Source organism: Dama dama, chromosome 24 (genome assembly GCF_033118175.1).
Source record: "Dama dama isolate Ldn47 chromosome 24, ASM3311817v1, whole genome shotgun sequence".
NCBI lineage: Eukaryota > Metazoa > Chordata > Mammalia > Artiodactyla > Cervidae > Dama > Dama dama.
The window spans coordinates 46,987,621-47,005,144 of NC_083704.1; the positions used below are offsets into that span (position 1 = coordinate 46,987,621).

Consider the following 17,524-nt stretch of genomic DNA (forward strand, 5'->3'; position numbering starts at 1 on the left):
CCAGGAAGCATTTTGCTTTCATACCCAGGCTGGTGAATGATGTGTTAAAAATAATAAGCCACCACCTATTTTTTTTAGTCATATCTATAACATTAAATCTGCTGTTGTTTATGCAAATGAAATCTTGACAATTTCCAGGAACTTTACCAACATTTATAAAGACCCAAAACGTTCTGCTTTCATCGCCGAAGTTGATATTTCCAATGGGGAAGGCTGCTAGGATCAGCTCAGATGGTGTGTGTTGGCATGAGGAAGGCACCCCATTTTCTTCCCTCCTTCTCCATTGGTTGAGAGACCAACTGAGACTTTTGTTTCCAGTAAGCGCCTGTCAACCTAAAGCACTTTTTGGTAGATATTTTTAAGCTATGTTTCAGAGGAGTTTTCTTATAGATGCCATCAAATTGGAAGCTACTGAAGAAGAAGAATCTGCCTTTAAAAAGGAAAGTAGTTAAAAAAAAAAAAAAGAAAAATTTCAGCCAAAGTAGAAAAATAGTTATGAGAAATAAGTCTTACTCTTCCACCCCCAACTTCGCATTCCTGCTCCAAGATTAACAGTTTCTTGTGCACCTTTCAGAAACTTTCTATGCATATATAAGAAAATGTGTTTTGTTTATATGTGTTTTTTCATACTGTTCTGAAATCAAGATTTCAGGGAGAAATATCAGTAATCTCAGATATGCAGATGACACCACCCTGATGGCAGAAAGTGAAAAGGAATTAAAGAGCCTTTTGATGAAGGTGAAAGAGGACAGTGAAAAACTGGCTTAAAGCTCAACATTCAAAAAACAAAAATTATGGCATCCAGTCCCATCACTTCATGGCAAATAGACGGGGAAACAATGGAAACAGTGACAGACTTTATTTTCTTGGGCTCCAAAATCACTGTGGACGGTGACTGCAGCCATCAAAGTAAAAGACGCTTGCTCCTTGGAAGAAAAGCTGTGACCAACCTAGACAGCATATTAGAAAGCAGAGACATTACTTTGCCTACAAAGGTCTGTATAGCCATAGCTGTGGTTTTTCCAGTTGTCATGGATGTGAGAGCTGAATGATGATAAAGACTGAGCAGCAAAGAATTGATGCTTTTGAAATATGGTGCTGAAGAAGACTGTTGAGAATCCCTTGGACTACAAGGAGATCCAGCGAGTCGATCCTAAAGGAAATCAGTCCTGACTATTCATTGAAAGGACTGTGCTGAAGCTGAAGTTCCAATATTTTGGCCACCTGATGCGAAGAGCTGACTCAATAGAGAAGACCCTGGGAAAGATTGAAGGCAGTTAGAGAAGGGAACAACAGAGGGTGAGATGGTTGGATGGCATCACAGACTCAATGGACATGAGTTTGAACAAATTCTGGGAGATGGTGAAGGACAGAGAAGTGTGGCGTGCTGTAGTCCATGAGGTCACAAAGCGTCAGACACCACTCAGCAACTGAGCAACAACAACAATGTATTTTTTTACATAAATGGGATAAAACTGTATACTCTTCTACAATGCAACTTCATTTTTAGATTTTTACTGGATAGATTTTTTAACCTCTTTCTTAATTTTCACCTGACAATCAACACATTTTTCATTAGCCGCTGGATATTATTTAATTGTTTGGATATATCATAATTTTTTCAGCCAGTTCTCTGCTGCTAGACATTTCAGTGGTTACCAGCTTTTTGTTACTATAAACAATGCTGTAATAAATATCCTCATGCACATATCTTTATGAGCTTGGTCAAGAGTGTGTATACAATAAGTTTTTTTTTTTTTAATTTTAAATAGTTATTTGTTTTTGACTGCTCTGCATCTTCATTGCTTTGCACAGGCTTTCTCTAGTTGTGCCGAGTTGGGAGTAGTCTTCAACTGCAATGTGTAGGCTTCTCATTGCGGTGGCGTCTCTTGTTGTGGAATATGGGCTCCAAAGCACACCAGCTTCAGTAGTTGTGGTCCACGGGCTTATTTACCCCGAGGCATGTGGAATCCTTCCAGAACAGGAATGAAACTCATGTGTCTTACATTTGCAGGTGGATTCTTAACCCCTGGACCACCAGGGAAGTCCTACAATAAGCCTCTAACAGTGAAATTACTTGGTCAAAGGTAATTTTGATAGGTATTACCAAATTGTTCACTAATTTACATTCCTTCAGCTCATACTGAGTATCATCAAACTTTAGAACTTTTGTGTTACGTGTCAATAGTATCTCATTTTAATCTTCATTTCTATAGCCATATACATGGCCAAGTATCTTCCCTTATCTGGGGGAGGCAGGAGCATTTCTGTCTTTTCTTCTGACTTGCCTATTCATGTCTTTGACTACTTTCCTTGAACCATGTCTTGTATTTGTTAAGTATCCTCATATATCCAATACACTGTTGGGCACAAGGATACTCAATAACTATTTGAATTTAACTTATATAACATATGGAACACACAGAAAGAAGCTAAAACTTTCCTTGTTAGAGTGTTAAGATCCTTGAGGTATACTGCCATTTCTAGAGACCTTCACTCTCACAGGATTACAAAAACAAGATGCTGTGTATTACAACAGTAATTGGATACAGTGGAAAGTGAATTTTGTCAAGGGGAAGGTTCTGTGTCCCTCATATGTGTTTTCAAACACATGTGAACTAAACTTCCTAAATAAAATTGTTCTTTCTTTCCTAGATGATATAGCAAACTTCTAAATGGTTTTTATGGCCCCTCTCTTATTCCCCACCATTCCATTCTCCATACAGATGCCACCATGATGTTTCTAAAATGCAAATCCAAGATTCTTCTGGCTTAAAAGCCTTCAATAGATTCCCAGGGCCTTCTAAATAAAGTAGGAATTGCTTAGCTTGCTGTTTAAGACCACTGCCTTCTTCAGTATTGTTGTATCTCCTCATTTAACACATGTGTAAATACCCATTGCCCATCACTTCACACTACTAGAGGGACCTCAAATGCTCTATACCTTTCTACTGTGGTGCATGCCATTCCTTTTAGAATACCCTTCCATCTTCTCTTCTCTGTCTTGTGACCTCATTCTCATACTTCAGAAGGAATCCTTTCATCAGTTTTGCTAAACAGAAAAATCCTTATCACAGCCCTCCTCCTAAGAGGTTCCCTGGACTTACCTCTGTTTAACAATACTTACTTCACTCTCTTGTAAATGCTGGTCTTAACAGTCCATCTTCAGGAAACTGATTTCCTCAAGGGTAGGAATCATGTCTTACTCCTCAATACACAGCACAAAGTCTGCAGCACTGCAGGGGCTTGATAAACATCTATTCAGTGTAAAATTATAAGGCAGCTAAGCTGATAATAGTGTGGAGAAGCCTTTTTTCCATGTTGTTTCAAGTAGATGGGATATTACTGTCACATATTATAGTTATATTTGATGGCTGATGCCGGGATTTGTGCCTCCAGAGTTGAATTACCTGCTATATCTAATGAGTCAATGTCTGTAAAATAATCTTTAGATTATATGTCATTAATATTTTCTTAACCTAAGGGAAAATACTGCCAAACTGGAAAGATATTCAGTTCTGCAGAGAATGTATAAAGTATTTAGCAGAGTAAAATAAGATAATGATTTTTGTGATTTCTTGTAGCACTGAACACTTAGGGGAGCAGGACTCTCTTTGTTTTATGGGTTTTCTTGCAAAGATATATGCAGGAGAGGTCATTTTGTAGAGACCAGAAGAAAGAATATGATCTTCCTTTTGTATGACTATTTGCTACATGTCTAAATAAACCTGGGTTTATATGAGATAAAAATATAGTACTTGTTTACATAATGTGTTTCCCAGCTTTTGCTGCAGAAGAGACACGGTCCTGTTCCAGATGTCACCATAATGTAAACGTCCTCTGGGAGCACCTTTATGATGAGAGAGGAAGAAGTATCTGGGAAGAATCATTCTCATAATGTTCTCAGCTAGCTGCTTTTATGACTCCTGTTATTCCTCCTACTGCTCTCAGGGTGTGTTCTCCTAACCTCCTCTCTAGTTCTTCCTCAGAGAATGATCCGTTTTCCAGTCTTTTCACTCTCACTTGTATATCTTTCTCTTATAGCCTCAGCCTTCCTACAAGTATTTGTTCATTCATTCATTCAACAAACATTTATTGAGTATCTGTATCAAGCCAAAGGTGAAGAAGACAGACACGATTGTCTGCCTTATGGATTTTACAGCCTGGCACAGCTCCTCTTAAGGACACCCTCTCTCTTTGGATTCTGCCTACTGTTCTTTTCTTCTCCCTCAGGGCTGAGGGTGGGTGGGGGGAGATGGCCAAAGTCCTGGAATTCTAGACTAACCCTTTGGTTGTCCCATTTCCACCCTTACCTTTATAATAAGCCCTTTCTTAAACCCTCCTCATATCATCCTAATTTGAGTGTGCCAAGTGTTTTCTGCTGGAACGTTGACTGCTTTTAAAGCTGCAGTAGACTTAGAACTCAGGCAGGGATTCTCTGAAGTAAAATTTGAGCCAAAAGATGGAGAAAGTAAACTAGGTTTCTTAGTCCATTTAGGATGTTATAACAGTATACCATAGACTCAGTGGCTTATGAACAACAGAGATTTATTTCTCACAGTTCTGGAGGCTGAGATGTCCTAGATCAAAGTCCTGGCAGATTTTGTATTTTGTGAGAGTCCTCTTCATGTTTCATAGACAGCTATCTTCTCACTGTGACCTCATATGGCAGATGAGTCAAGACCCTCTAGGGCACTGAATCCCGTTTGTGAGAGCTCCATCCTCATGACCTGAGCACTTCCCAGAGACCGTACATCCAGACACCATCACAATGGGAGTTAGAGTTCATCCTGTGAATTTGGAGGTGATATAAACATTCAATCTATAGTATTAGGTTATTATGGGGAAAGAGACTAAGTAAGGATGGGCTCTCCCTCTGACGCTTGGGGGTAGAGTGGTGGTAACAGTGAGGGGAGGCACAAAAAATATGCTGTAGAGATAGTAAGGATCAGATTACACAAAGCTTTAAGAATTTGGGCTTTGTGTAGAATTTGGGCTTTTGCCCTAAGAGCGAGTTTTGAAAAGCTCACTGTGGATTCAAGGGAGTCCAGATTGGCTGGGAGAAGATTGCAGGGGAGAGATTCTAAAAGCATAGACGAGGATGATAGCAGATGGATGTGGAGCAGTGTCAGCGTATACAAGAGCTAAGACTGAGACCTGGTAACGGATCCTGAATATTTCTAACACATCATCACGTAGAAAAAAGAGCAAAACCTCAGATTCTTGATGTACTAAACCAAACTCCTATGTCATCTCCCCCAGTTTTCCAATACATTCAGTTTGTACCACTACTGTTTTATTACCAGAACCCAGACTTTAGGCTTCTTCATTCTCTCTTCAGACTAGCTTCTACCACATGACAGGGAGTGTAGTCACCAGTGGCTTCTGAGTTTCACTTCTTTTTGGGTGTCCAACTTCATTCTGGTACTGTCCCTCTTTTTCACATCCAGTTTCAGAAGTTCTAGAGAAGCACAATGATTGACCCAGATTAAGTCAGGTGCTGAGCCTCTGGGCTCATGCAGGAACATGATCATTCCAGGTCATGTGTTCAGAGGGAGCTGTTGCAAGGAGAAGGGAGGGGAAGGAGTTCTGGATGGACAGTTCGTTAACTCTCTCCTACTGTGTCTTAGAGAAAGATTAAAATTGTTCTTTAGAAGCCCCAAGGGGTAGCTGTAGGAGAAATGTGAAAATGAAATTAAATTTTTCCCCTCTGCATTAAGAAAAACTTTCTAATAGTCAAAGCTATTTGAAGATGAAATATGATCTTGGAAAGTGCACAGTCAGTGATGGTTATTAAATACATAGACTAGATAAGCACTTGGTGGAAATGTTGTAAAAGGCCTTCAAAATAAGAACACTGAGAATCTGGTTAGAGACCTCCTGCAGGAAACAACCAAAATGAAATGATAGCGTCTTAATACTTATTCCAATCCCTCTTAAGAGACATACAGAAGAGTTCCCAACACAGAAATTGTGTTTCCAACTTATTGTTTGATCTTCTTGCTTCAAATGAGAGATGAATCCTATGAAGAAAAGCTATTAAGAACTCTTGGTGCATGTTTAAGTTTCAAAGAAAAAGTATAGCTTCTTAGTTTCTTGTATTACTAAAACATATTTATGAACCAGTATTCTATTTTCTGAGGCAGACATTTAAGTTTTTCTTAGCTGCAAAGCAGTAGATGTGTGTCCTCAGGTTGACCCCAAATTGTTTGTGTACCAAACACATACAAGAAAACAATAGTGTGTTGGTAGCAGGTAGAGAAAAAAATAACATAGAGGCAAAATGGGTTGCAATAGCAGCATTATTTATTGTTATTGAAAATTCCAACTCCAGGTGCCTCTCAGTATGCTGGACTACCAGAAAGACTCTTCCATGCATTCAATAAATATTGAGGAGGTGCCTGTTCTGTGCCAGGCATTTTGCTAGGTGCTCTTGAGAAACCTATATGCAGGTCAGGAAGCACCAGTCAGAAATGGACATGGAAAAACAGACTGGTTCCAAATAGGAAAAGGAGTACGTCAAGGCTGTATGTTGTCACCCTGCTTATTTAACTTCTATGCAGAGTACATCATGGGAAATGCTGGGCTGGAGGAAGCACAAGCTGGAATCAACATTGCAGGGAGGAATATCAGTAATCTCAGATTTGCAGATGACACCATCCTTATGGCAGAAAGTGAAGAAGAACTAAAGAGCCTCTTAATGAAAGTGAAAGAGGAGAGTGAAAAAGTTGGCTTAAAGCTCAACAGTCAGAAAACTAAGATCATGGCATCCGGTCCCATCACTTCATGGGAAATAGATGGGGAAACAGTGGAAACAGTGGCTGACTTTATTTTTCTGGGCTCCAAAATCACTGCAGATAGTGATTGCAGCCATGAAATTAAAAGATGCTTACTCCTTGGAAGGAAAGTTTTGACTAATCCAGACAGCATATTAAAAAGCAGAGACATTACTTTGTCAACAAAGGTCTGTCTAGTCAAAGCTGTGGTTTTTCCAGTAGTCATGTATGGATGTGAGAGTTGGACTGTGAAGAAAGCTGAGTGCCAAAGAATTAATGCTTTGAACTGTGGTGTTGGAGAAGACTCTTGAGAGTCCCTTGGACTGCAAGGAGATCCAACCAGTCCATCCTAAAGGAGATGAGTCCTGAATATTCATTGGAAGGACTGATGTTGAAGCTGAAACTCCAGTACTTTGGCCACCTGATGCGAAGAGCTGACTCATTGGAAAAGACCCTGATGCTGGGAGGGATTGGGGGCAGGAGGAGAAGGGGACGACAGCGGATGAGGTGGTTGGATGGAATCACTGACAAAATGGACATGGGTTTGGGTGGACTCCAGGAGTTGGTGATGGACAGGGAGGCCTGACGTGCTGCAGTTCATGCGGTCGCACAGAGTCGGACGCGACTGAGCGACTGAACTGAACTGAACTGAAAGTCAAGTGGGAGAGACTACGTTCACTGAATGATGAAACAAATGAAGGTATAATTATGAGTTGAAATAAGAGCTCTTAATAAGAATATCACAATTGCTCTATTAGAGGAAGTAACAAAGGATCTCAGCTAGATTGGAGAGGGAGCATCCAGGAAGACTTGTCAGGAGTGTGATGCTTGAGCCGAAATATGAAGGTTGGAGATGATTTCACCAGGATAAAAGGGGGACGTGGTAGGAACATGGGAGAGAGCATGATATAGGCAAGGGGGCACAGCCTGGGCAAAGGCCCAGTGATGGTAGGAGTGTAGTATATTCCAGGAATCAAGAGATGCCCGGTGTGGCTGGAGCATGGTGAGTGAGAGGGACAGCAGTTCAAGATGAGGTTGGAAAACATGAAGAGATGAGTGTATAAAGAGCCCCAAAGACCAAGATAATGATTCTGATCTTTCTCCTGAGCTTCCCAATGAGACTGAAGGGTTTTAAAAAGAGGTTGACATAATCAGATTAGCATTTTGGTCATAGTGTGGAGAACAGTGAAGTGAAGCTACAATGATCAACTCTAAAGGGGATAAACTAGGAGCTTTTACTACAGAACAGGATGCAAGGTAGTTGCTTAGACTTTGGTTGTGGAAGAAGAGATGGTGAGAAAGGTGGATTCAGGAGGCATTTAGGAGGAGAATTGACAGAACTTTTCATAAGGGCCTTGAGAATGTTCCACTTCAGAGTCCCTTCCTCGAATACAGGGGTCATTCAACTATAGTCTATGGGCCAAATCCTGCCATGGTGGGATTTGTGTGTGTGTGTGTGAATAAGACTTTTCTTGAAACACAGCCATGCCACTCATTTACTTATTGTGTATGTCTGCTTTCACACTACAGCAACAGAGTTAAATAGTTGTGACGTATTGACCGTCTGGTCCTTTACAAAAAACTTTGCCAACCATGGGTTTTTTGCTTCAGAAACATCATCTCTGTGATAGTCCAAGGTACAGAAGTTCTTAAGTCAGGGTCCAGAAGTCCATGAATGGGCTTCAGCTGATTTCTGACCTGCTAAAATCAAAAGCAAAATTTGTTATTTTTGGTCATTTGGTTATTTTTCTGGGAAAACAGTTTTTTGTTTTTTGTTTTTTTTTTACCAGCTTTTAAAAAGAATCTATGAATTCTCCTCAAAGTAAGATGCTTCCTAGTCATCTCCCCAATCAGTTCCCTGGCCACAGACAATTTTTGAAACCCAGAGTGCTTTCAGTGAATAAGAAATGGGCACTGGTACCGAATGATAAATATCAATAAGTAGTGGATAGAAATTTCTGCAAGTTGCTTAATCCCTAATAGAAGATCTCTTGTATAAGTATCTCACACTGCTATCTTCTCTGACCCAGAACTTTTGATAGTAGGTACCTCAGTCCTATAAATGAGAGCTATGTAATAATTGTCTTGTTTTAGATTTCTCAAATAAGTACTCCTCCAAATAAATGTGTACAAGACTGTAGGAAGTCTCCTTACAAGGGAATTTCTTTAAGGAACAAACAGATAAGCTGATCAGCCCATGTCATTTTCTGTTGCTTAGAATGTTTCTTCCATCTGACTATGAACTTTCTGATTACCCAGGGTCTGACACAGCAGTCACTAAACTCAGCAGTTTAGTAAATGGTTACCATATATGTGAAGGGCTTCCCTGGTGGCTCAGATGGAAGAGAATCTGGCTACAATGCAGGAAACCGGGTTCAATCTCTGAGTTGGGAGGATCCTCTGGAGAAGGAATGGCTGCTCATGCAGTATTCTTTCCTGGACAATTCCTTGGACAGAGGAGCTTGGCAGGTGTGTAAAATTCTCTTGTAAACCTAATCTTGTTTTTAAGTGAAGAAACTGAAACCATACTCTAAAGTGAGGACACTATCCTCAGTTATAAACATCTAAGTCATTTCTGATTTAGTTAAAGCTCACTCCCCGCCTTTAAAAATCTAACATGCAAGTTGAATGTAAAGAGCATGGTATCGGCGGGGAGGGAGAGATTTTAATGTTAAATAAATTTGTTCATCGTGAGGATTCACAAGATGGTATTTATTCTTCATCTACACTAGATTTTTGTGTGATTTAAAGTGAACCCACGTCTTGACTCTTAAATAAAACACACCTTTTGGTGACATTGCTCACCATGTATAGATGTGCCTGCAAGTCCTTTCTCTTCAGTTCCAAGAGGAGAGGCAGGGATGGGAGGCCTGCCTGGGTTCACGAGGAAAGCAGGAATAGGAATCCACTCCTGATCCTGCTCAGAGAGCAAGCCTGACTGAAGAGGATATTCTGCACCAGAGGAGCTGGAGGTTTTTTTCACAGGTGGATAGGATCTGTCCTTGAAAGAAAAGGTTTCTAGTCGGAGCTGAGGAAGCCAAACAAAACAGAGTATCAAGTCCAAACAGCGAGGCAAAGAGCAGGAGCAGGTTCCAGCCCACAGGTAGCCAGAGTGAAGCAGGCCAAGGACACAGTTCAGAACTGAGCCAGGGCTCAACATGTGTGAGTCAGCTTGAACTGACACTCCCCCATCCCTAGATGCTTGTGGCCTGCTTCTGAGAAGACTGAGGCTTAAATGAATTGATCGCGGGTCAAATCAATGACTTAGCATTAAATATCTCCTATAAAAATGTAAACCTGTAAGGTAAGGTGCTAGACTACACATTTCTGCTAACAAGTCACCCCATAAAAAGAGCTTGCTTTTTAAACACTGAAATTATTAAATAAGATATTAGTTCTTATCGCTCAGATTGGAAAGCATTAAAAACTTAACTGCATAGTTTTGTGACATGTCTTTGGGAAATGAGCACTGTCAGATGTTGCTGGTGGGAATGCTGAAGGGTACAATCCTTGTGAAGAAAATTTGTCAGTATCTAACAAAGCCGAGTATGCATTTACCTTTTGTTGCAGGAATCCCACTTCCAGCAATTTACCTTGAAGATGTATCTTCAAGTATACAAAAATAGAAATGCCCAAAGTTATTCATTATAGCATTAATCGCAATAATCACAAAATATTTAAAATTTGCCCAAAGAAAGGAGAGTGGTGAAATAAATGTATGCCACATCATGGAGTGGGTTTCCCATGTGGCTCAGTGGTAAAGAATCTGCCTGCCAATGGAGGAGACCCAGGAGACACAGGCTCGATCTCTGGGTAGGGAAGATCCTCTGGAGGAGGAAATGGCAACCCACTCCAGTATTCTTGCCATCCAGGGACAGAGGAACATGGTGGTAGTGGGCTACAGTCCATAGGGTCGCAAAGACTCAAACATGACTGAACACACACACACACACAAGTGCGAGTACTGTGCAGCTGTTAAAAAAAAAAAAAAAGAATGAGGACATTCTCTATGAATTAGTATGAATAATTTCCCAGATATATTTTAAGTTGGAAAAAAAATGAAAGTGCAGAAGAGTGATTATAGTATTGTACCTTTTGCATTAGAAAGAAGAGGAATGGAAAAATAGATGTGTATCAGCTGAATTTTTGCAAAAAGAAAGGTAGAGATACCAAAACTAATGAAATTGATTACCTCTGGAGGAGTAGGTGGGGATGGTGATGAGGGGATAGAAACAAACTGGAAGGGATGAGAGAAATCTGTTAACTGTGTCTTTCTGTGAACGTTTGACTTTTGAACTCTTAGTGTTTTAATACGTACTCGCAGCAAAAGTAATAAAAATCAAGGGGAAAGACCTAAAATATAATACAAACAGAAGCAAATGACACTAGCTGTATTTCAAATGAATCATATAACCACTGAAGTGGTTATATGTATACATGTGGCAGATTCATGTTGATGTGTAGCAAAACCCATCACAATATTGTAAAGTCATTATTCTCCAATTAGAATAAGTTAATTAAAATAATATTAATAATATGGTAATAATGGTCTAATACTACTACTCATATTAGAAATGTTTAACATACTACTAATAAAAATAATAGCAGTTAAAAAAAAGAACTAGCCTAAGTAAATTTTGAATGTGGTATTTTGACTGAAGATAAAAAGAACCATAAACTGAATCCTAGAGAGTAGATTCAGTGTGTTTGTTGGCTGTTTTGTTTGCTTAACAATTCTGAAACTACTTTTGGTGTATTCTGTAATCCAGAAAATAAGTAAATATACTGAGGCTGGACATGGAACAACAGACTGGTTCCAAATAGGAAAATGAGTACATCAAGGCTGTATATTGTCACCCTGCTTATTTAACTTATATGCAGAGTACATCATGAGAAACGCTGGGCTGGAAGAAGCACAAGCTGGAATCAAGATTGCCGGGAGAAATATCAATAACCTCAGATAAGCAGATGACACCGCCCTTATGGCAGAAAATGAAGAGGAACTAAAAAGCCACTTGATGAAAGTGAAAGAGGACAGTGAAAAAGTTGGCTCAAAGCTTAACATTCAGAAAACTAAGATCATGGCATCTGGTCCCATCACCTCATGGGAAATAGATGGGGAAACAGTGGAAACAGTATCCGACTTTATTTTTGGGGGCTCCAAAATCACTGCAGATGGTGACTGCAGCCATGAAATTAAAAGACGCTTACTCCTTGGAAGGAAAGTTATGACCAACCTAGATAGCATATTAAAAAGCAGAGACATTACTTTGCCAACAAAGGTCCGTCTGGTCAAGGATGTGGTTTTTCCAGTGGTCATGTGTGGATGTGAGAGTTGGACTGTGAAGAAAGCTGAGCGCCGAAAAATTGATGCTTTTGAACTATGGTGTTGGAGAACACTCTTGAGAGTCCCTTGGACTGCAAGGAGATCCAACCAGTCCATCCTAAAGGAGATCAGCCCTGGGTGTTCATTGGAAGGACTGATGCTGAAGCTGAAACTCCAGTACTTTGGCCACCTCATGCAAAGAGTTGAATCGTTGGAAAAGACCCTGATGCTGGGAGGGATTAGGGGCAGGAGGAGAAGGGGACGACAGAGGATGAGATGGCTGGATGGCATCACCGACTCAATGGGCATGAGTCTGAGTAAACTCTGGGAGTTGGTGATGGACAGGGAGGCCTGGCGTGCTGTGATTCATGGGGTGGCAAAGAATCGGACACTACTGAGCGACTGAACTGAACTGAACTGAATGGAAGGCAGTTTCCTAAGTGTCAGAAGGGAGTTACAAATACAGAAAAGGGAAAGATGAAAATGACTCTGAGGTATTATATTAGTATTAGAGAAATCAATATTAACTCATGGTTATAGATCAGGGGCCATCAAACATTTTCTGTAAAAGGCCAGATAACAAATATTTAAACTCTGAATCATAGCACAAAAGCTGTCATAGGTGGTACATAAACTGATGAACATGGCTGTATTCCAGTGAAACTTTATTTATGGACACTGAAATGTGAATTTTATATAAATTCCATGTATCACAAAACATTACTATTTTGATGTTTTCAACCATTCAAATATATTACAACTATTTTTGGTTTACAAGGCAGTGGGCCAGATGTGGCCCATGGGCATACTTTACCAACCCTTGATAGAGAGATGATGATAGATAGATAGGAAATGTGACCAAATGTTTAAATTGGAGAGTCTGTGTGAAGGATGATACAGTTCTCTATACTGTTATTGAACCTTTTCTATAAATCTAAAATTACTTTAAGGTTTTTTTTTTAATTTTTTTTTTATTGAAGGATAATTGCTTTACAAAATTTTGTTGTTTTCTGTCAAACTTCAGCATGATAAGATTTTTCTTTTGATGTGACCATTTTTAAAGTCTTTATTGAATTTGTTACAATATTGCTTCTACGTTTTTATTTTTTGGCCACAAGGCATTTGGGCAATCTCAGCACCCCAAACAGAAATTAAACCTGCACCCCCTGTATTGCAACACAAAGGCTTAACTACTGGACTGCCAGGGAAGTCCCTGAAATTACTTTAAAACAAGCAAAAAAAAAAAAAAAAAAAAAATCACAAAAAGAATAACCTGTACTTTTTATAGCTACTGCTGACAAAAAAAAAAAGCAACATTAACCACATCATTGGCCTAAGAAGTAATGTCTTACCTTTCATAGCGTCTGCTTTTTCCTGGATGTCCACGGACCATGGCTGGAAGCTACTAGGGCCATTGTGTTAAGCTTCTAATTTGTCGCTTAGGGTGTTATTTTTCTCCTGTTCGTCCTTGCTCTCCATCTCTCTTAACGAGTAATGAGGTTGCTGGGCTGGTAATTTGTATGTGACCTTGTAATTTTCTACAATGTATGACTTTTTTGGTCTGCTATAATTAAATGGACTAAATAAAAGGTGCTTATCAGAAAATGCCCCATTAGCTTGGAAATCTGTGATAAATCCTTTCTGGAGTCCTTAATGTATGATTTTGAAATTCAGTTTCACAGCAAACTTTGCTTATTTCTCTAGCCGTAATCTGGTGATAGCCAAGGTGAACAGTGAGCATAAGTATCTTAAGATAATACAAATATGAACTGAATAATGTTTACATTAAGATACTTTTTATACAAGAAGTGTAAATGACTTGCAAAGAAAACCTCTGTTGTACAGACTTGAAATCATTCTACAGTTCTTTGCTGGTTTAATTCCAACAGAATTCAGTCCTACCTTGGTTTATCATTGTAGGTAAAGCCATTCTTTGATCTCCATTGATAATGAAGATGGTATTAGTCATAGCTGAAATATTTTGAGTGCTGCTCTGTACCCAGATCCACAACAAATGTTTTTCATCCTTTTTTTTTTTTTTTTCATTTAATCTTGACTAAAAAAAAAACAAACTTGAGTAACAAATTATCTTTTTTTATAGATAAGGCTTAGTGATGTTATAAGTGACTTGGCGAAGTTCTTACATTTAGAAAACATGGTCCCAGGATTGGCCTGGGGAGCCAGTCCTCTTAGTTTCCTGTTGGGACTCTCTCCCATTGTAGATAAAGACAGCAGGAAATGCAGAAATTTAGAAAGAAAATTTTGGGTCATGAGGACATGTTCCCTTTGAGAAGAACAAGGTCAGTGATACAGAGTGCTAACATCAATGTGAGAAACAGAATTAACTTTGGAAAATCCTTCACATTCCCTTTCATGCTCTGTTCCCATGAGGAAGCTCAGTAGCAAGTTTAGAGATGAGAAAGGCTTGAATTAGAAAACACGGTGACTCATACCTTCCGAATGTCACTGACTTGTGTCACACCCACCCAGGTATCTGCTAGAGGAACAGGGAGACAGAAGAATGGAAAGAAGAAAAGTAAAGAGACTGGGAAATGAGGTTGGAAGTTGTAGGCAGAGGGACGGGGAATGTAGGAGGTGCTTTACGGAGTGGTTTTGCCCCCATTCATACTGGGAGAACAGAAGTAATGAGCCACTCAAGGGCCCAGCGGCCCTCTCTCTCCCCTCTTTTGCCCTCCCCTGCCCCAAAGCCCAGAGTAAGTGCATACCAGCTCCCACCATCATGGCTGGTCCAGACAGCTCCAAGACTAACTTCTCTTTTGAATCACTGAGTGGATTCTTGGCATCCATGACGTGACTGGTGGCTTTGTCAGGCTTTCTTATGCAAAGGTCCTAAGGAGCTTTATCTGTATTTCTTCTGACTCTTTGAAATAAGTTTCTCAGGTGAGAGCAGCTGTGCTATAGTTGAAGATCATTACTGTGTTTTTCAGAGGAATAGTGATCATCATTAAGATGGTATGTTTATTGAACAACTAGTTAGTGAAGTAACTGACTTTGTATTTACAGATTTATAAAACTGAGTATTAATTTCTGGACATCTTATTTTCTGAAGTATGAAGGAGGAAAAAGGCTTCTTTGTGGAAGCCCCAGGGACTTAAAAATCCAGGGAAAAGGTAAAATTCTATATATGTGGAATTACAAACATGTGGTTCATTTTTTTGTTCTTTTCTTTTTAGGGACTGGTTAAATATGCTGAGCCCACCAATTGTTCCTCCCAGTCAACAGTCCGCAGAGCGGCATCAGGATTCTTCTGGAAGCTTGAGTGTTCAAGGTAGGAATATGAAAAATGCCAAACATAAAAAAATAAAAATAATCAACTATAAATAGAGAAAATCAATCACTTTGAGATTTCACTATTTTTATTAAATGATAATCACTTGGACTCACACTTTGAAAATAAGGTAATCTGTGCCTCATTTTATAGGGTGATAGGTTCTTTGCAACTAAAAGGAATTTAAAAGAGAAATTGTTCTTGTTCTCCTGAAGGTTAATCCCTGGGCAAAATATAATTTAAAGCATAAGAGCATGGCTTTGGTGTCAAATTGACCTTCATCTGAATTCTAGCTCTAGCAATTCCTGCTGTGTGACTTTTATGAATTTCAGTTTTATAAAATAAAACTAGTAATAGATGGTGCCCACCTGCAAGCTTTTCATGAAGATTCAGTGAGGTGTACTGTGTATGAAATGTTTGGAATAGCGCCTACAAAATGCCAGCTGTTAGTACTGTTACAAGGCAGACCAAATATTCCATGTTTTTGTTAATACCGAGATACAGCCTTTTCATTAAAGCAGAGGCTGACACGGAGCTATAATGGGTTGTATTAGTAATGGAAAAATTCAAAGGAAGCAGAAATGAAAATTTGCCTGGGGTTCTCTTTGTTGATGAGAGCCTCTAAGCTGAACCATTTAAATTCTGGCTGTGAGCAGGGAACGTGACTGTCAGGAGTGTTGTAGAGGAGGAACAGAAAAGAATCTTTAGCGGAATCAGAGGGCTTGAGATGGGAGGGGTGGGGAGAGATCTAAAATGCATAATCAGGGTGACAGACAACATCAGAGTGGGACTCCCGATCGTTTTCCAAGTTGGATTGTAAAGATGGGCGCCCTCTGTCTATAGTCTCTTTAAAAAAGAAAAGCGAATTGAAGCCAGGATAAATTACTCTAACAAAGTTGCCAGTTTTATTTTTTTCCCTAACTGCCCCCGGGAAAAAGTGGAGCATCCCATTTTTCTTCAGGTACGGAAAATCCAGAGTGAGAGCTCATACATCTGAGTTGTGCATTTTGGCCGCCCAGGGGATGGCAGTGTCACTGTGATTTACTGTCTGAAATAGATGATGCCCCTCAAATTGAGACTCTTTTTAGAGGTGCACGTTTATAATTACTTATGACAGAAAAACAGAATCTTGGCTGTCAGGAGGAGACCTTGCTGTGAGGGAACAAATAATATGTTATGTTAAGTGTCCTGAATAAGCCACAGGAACTGAGAACGTGGTCCTTAAGCAGAGGGACCGAAGATCTATGGTGGTGACAAGTGGCCGAAAGGATGTCTTAAAGTTGCCTTTGCAAAGTGATGTTTTGACAGCAGGGGCTCAAATTATGTTGAAGGTAAATAGAACTTGCATCGAAGACAAAGTAGCACATTAAATTCAGAGGACTGTAGAAACATTCTGGCCAATGTTAACCAAATCTGGCACCCCTTCTCCCTGTCACCCTAGATTTCCATTTCTGAGCCTTTCCCTTTTCTGATAGGCTTAGATAATTCTTAGCTAATTAAGACCATCAAAAAGTAGTGTTTCTTATTTGCTTAATCTTTACATGTCATCTACTTCATTTTAAACAACACAGCATACACTGAGCTTGTTTCCGTCTGCTCTTATAAAATGTTTGTCAAAGCAAAATACTGGGCTCAAGCCTCGGGTATGTATCATCAGAAGGAGGGGGCCACACAGGTGTGGCAGTCTGGGAATCTTCCTGGGTTCCTGTAGCTCAATACCATTAACCCAGCATTTAATATATGCCAGACACTGTGCTCAGTGGTTGATTTAGTCCTCAAAAGTAAGTCACACAGAGAAAGACAAGTATTGTTTGATGTCACTTGTATGTAGAATCTAAAATTTGATACAAATGAACTATTTACAAAACAGAAACAGTCTCACAGACATAGATAACAAACTTATGGTTAACCAAAGGGGAAGGTAGGATAGGGGGTAAATCAGGAGTTTGGGATTAACATATAAAATCTACTGTATATAAAATAGATTAACAACAAGGTCCTACTATATAGCACAGGGAATTATATTCATTGTCTTGTAATAAACTATGATAGAAAGGAATTTGAAAACAAATATATATATATATGTTTATATACATATATATGTCTGAATCACTGTATACCAGAAACCAACAC

The 17,524-nt window shown here is 39.5% G+C and overlaps 1 protein-coding gene across 9 annotated transcripts in view; it reads left to right on the top strand.

Moving 5' to 3' along the window:
• Window positions 1-17,524, top strand: part of CFAP20DC (CFAP20 domain containing) — a 264,689-nt gene that overhangs the window by 236,761 nt on the left and 10,404 nt on the right. For all 9 annotated transcript variants that reach the window (XM_061128207.1, XM_061128199.1, XM_061128203.1 and 6 more), the window contains one exon: window positions 15,297-15,391. In XM_061128207.1, the coding sequence (XP_060984190.1) occupies window positions 15,297-15,391 (95 nt within the window). The remainder of the gene's footprint in view (window positions 1-15,296; window positions 15,392-17,524) is intronic.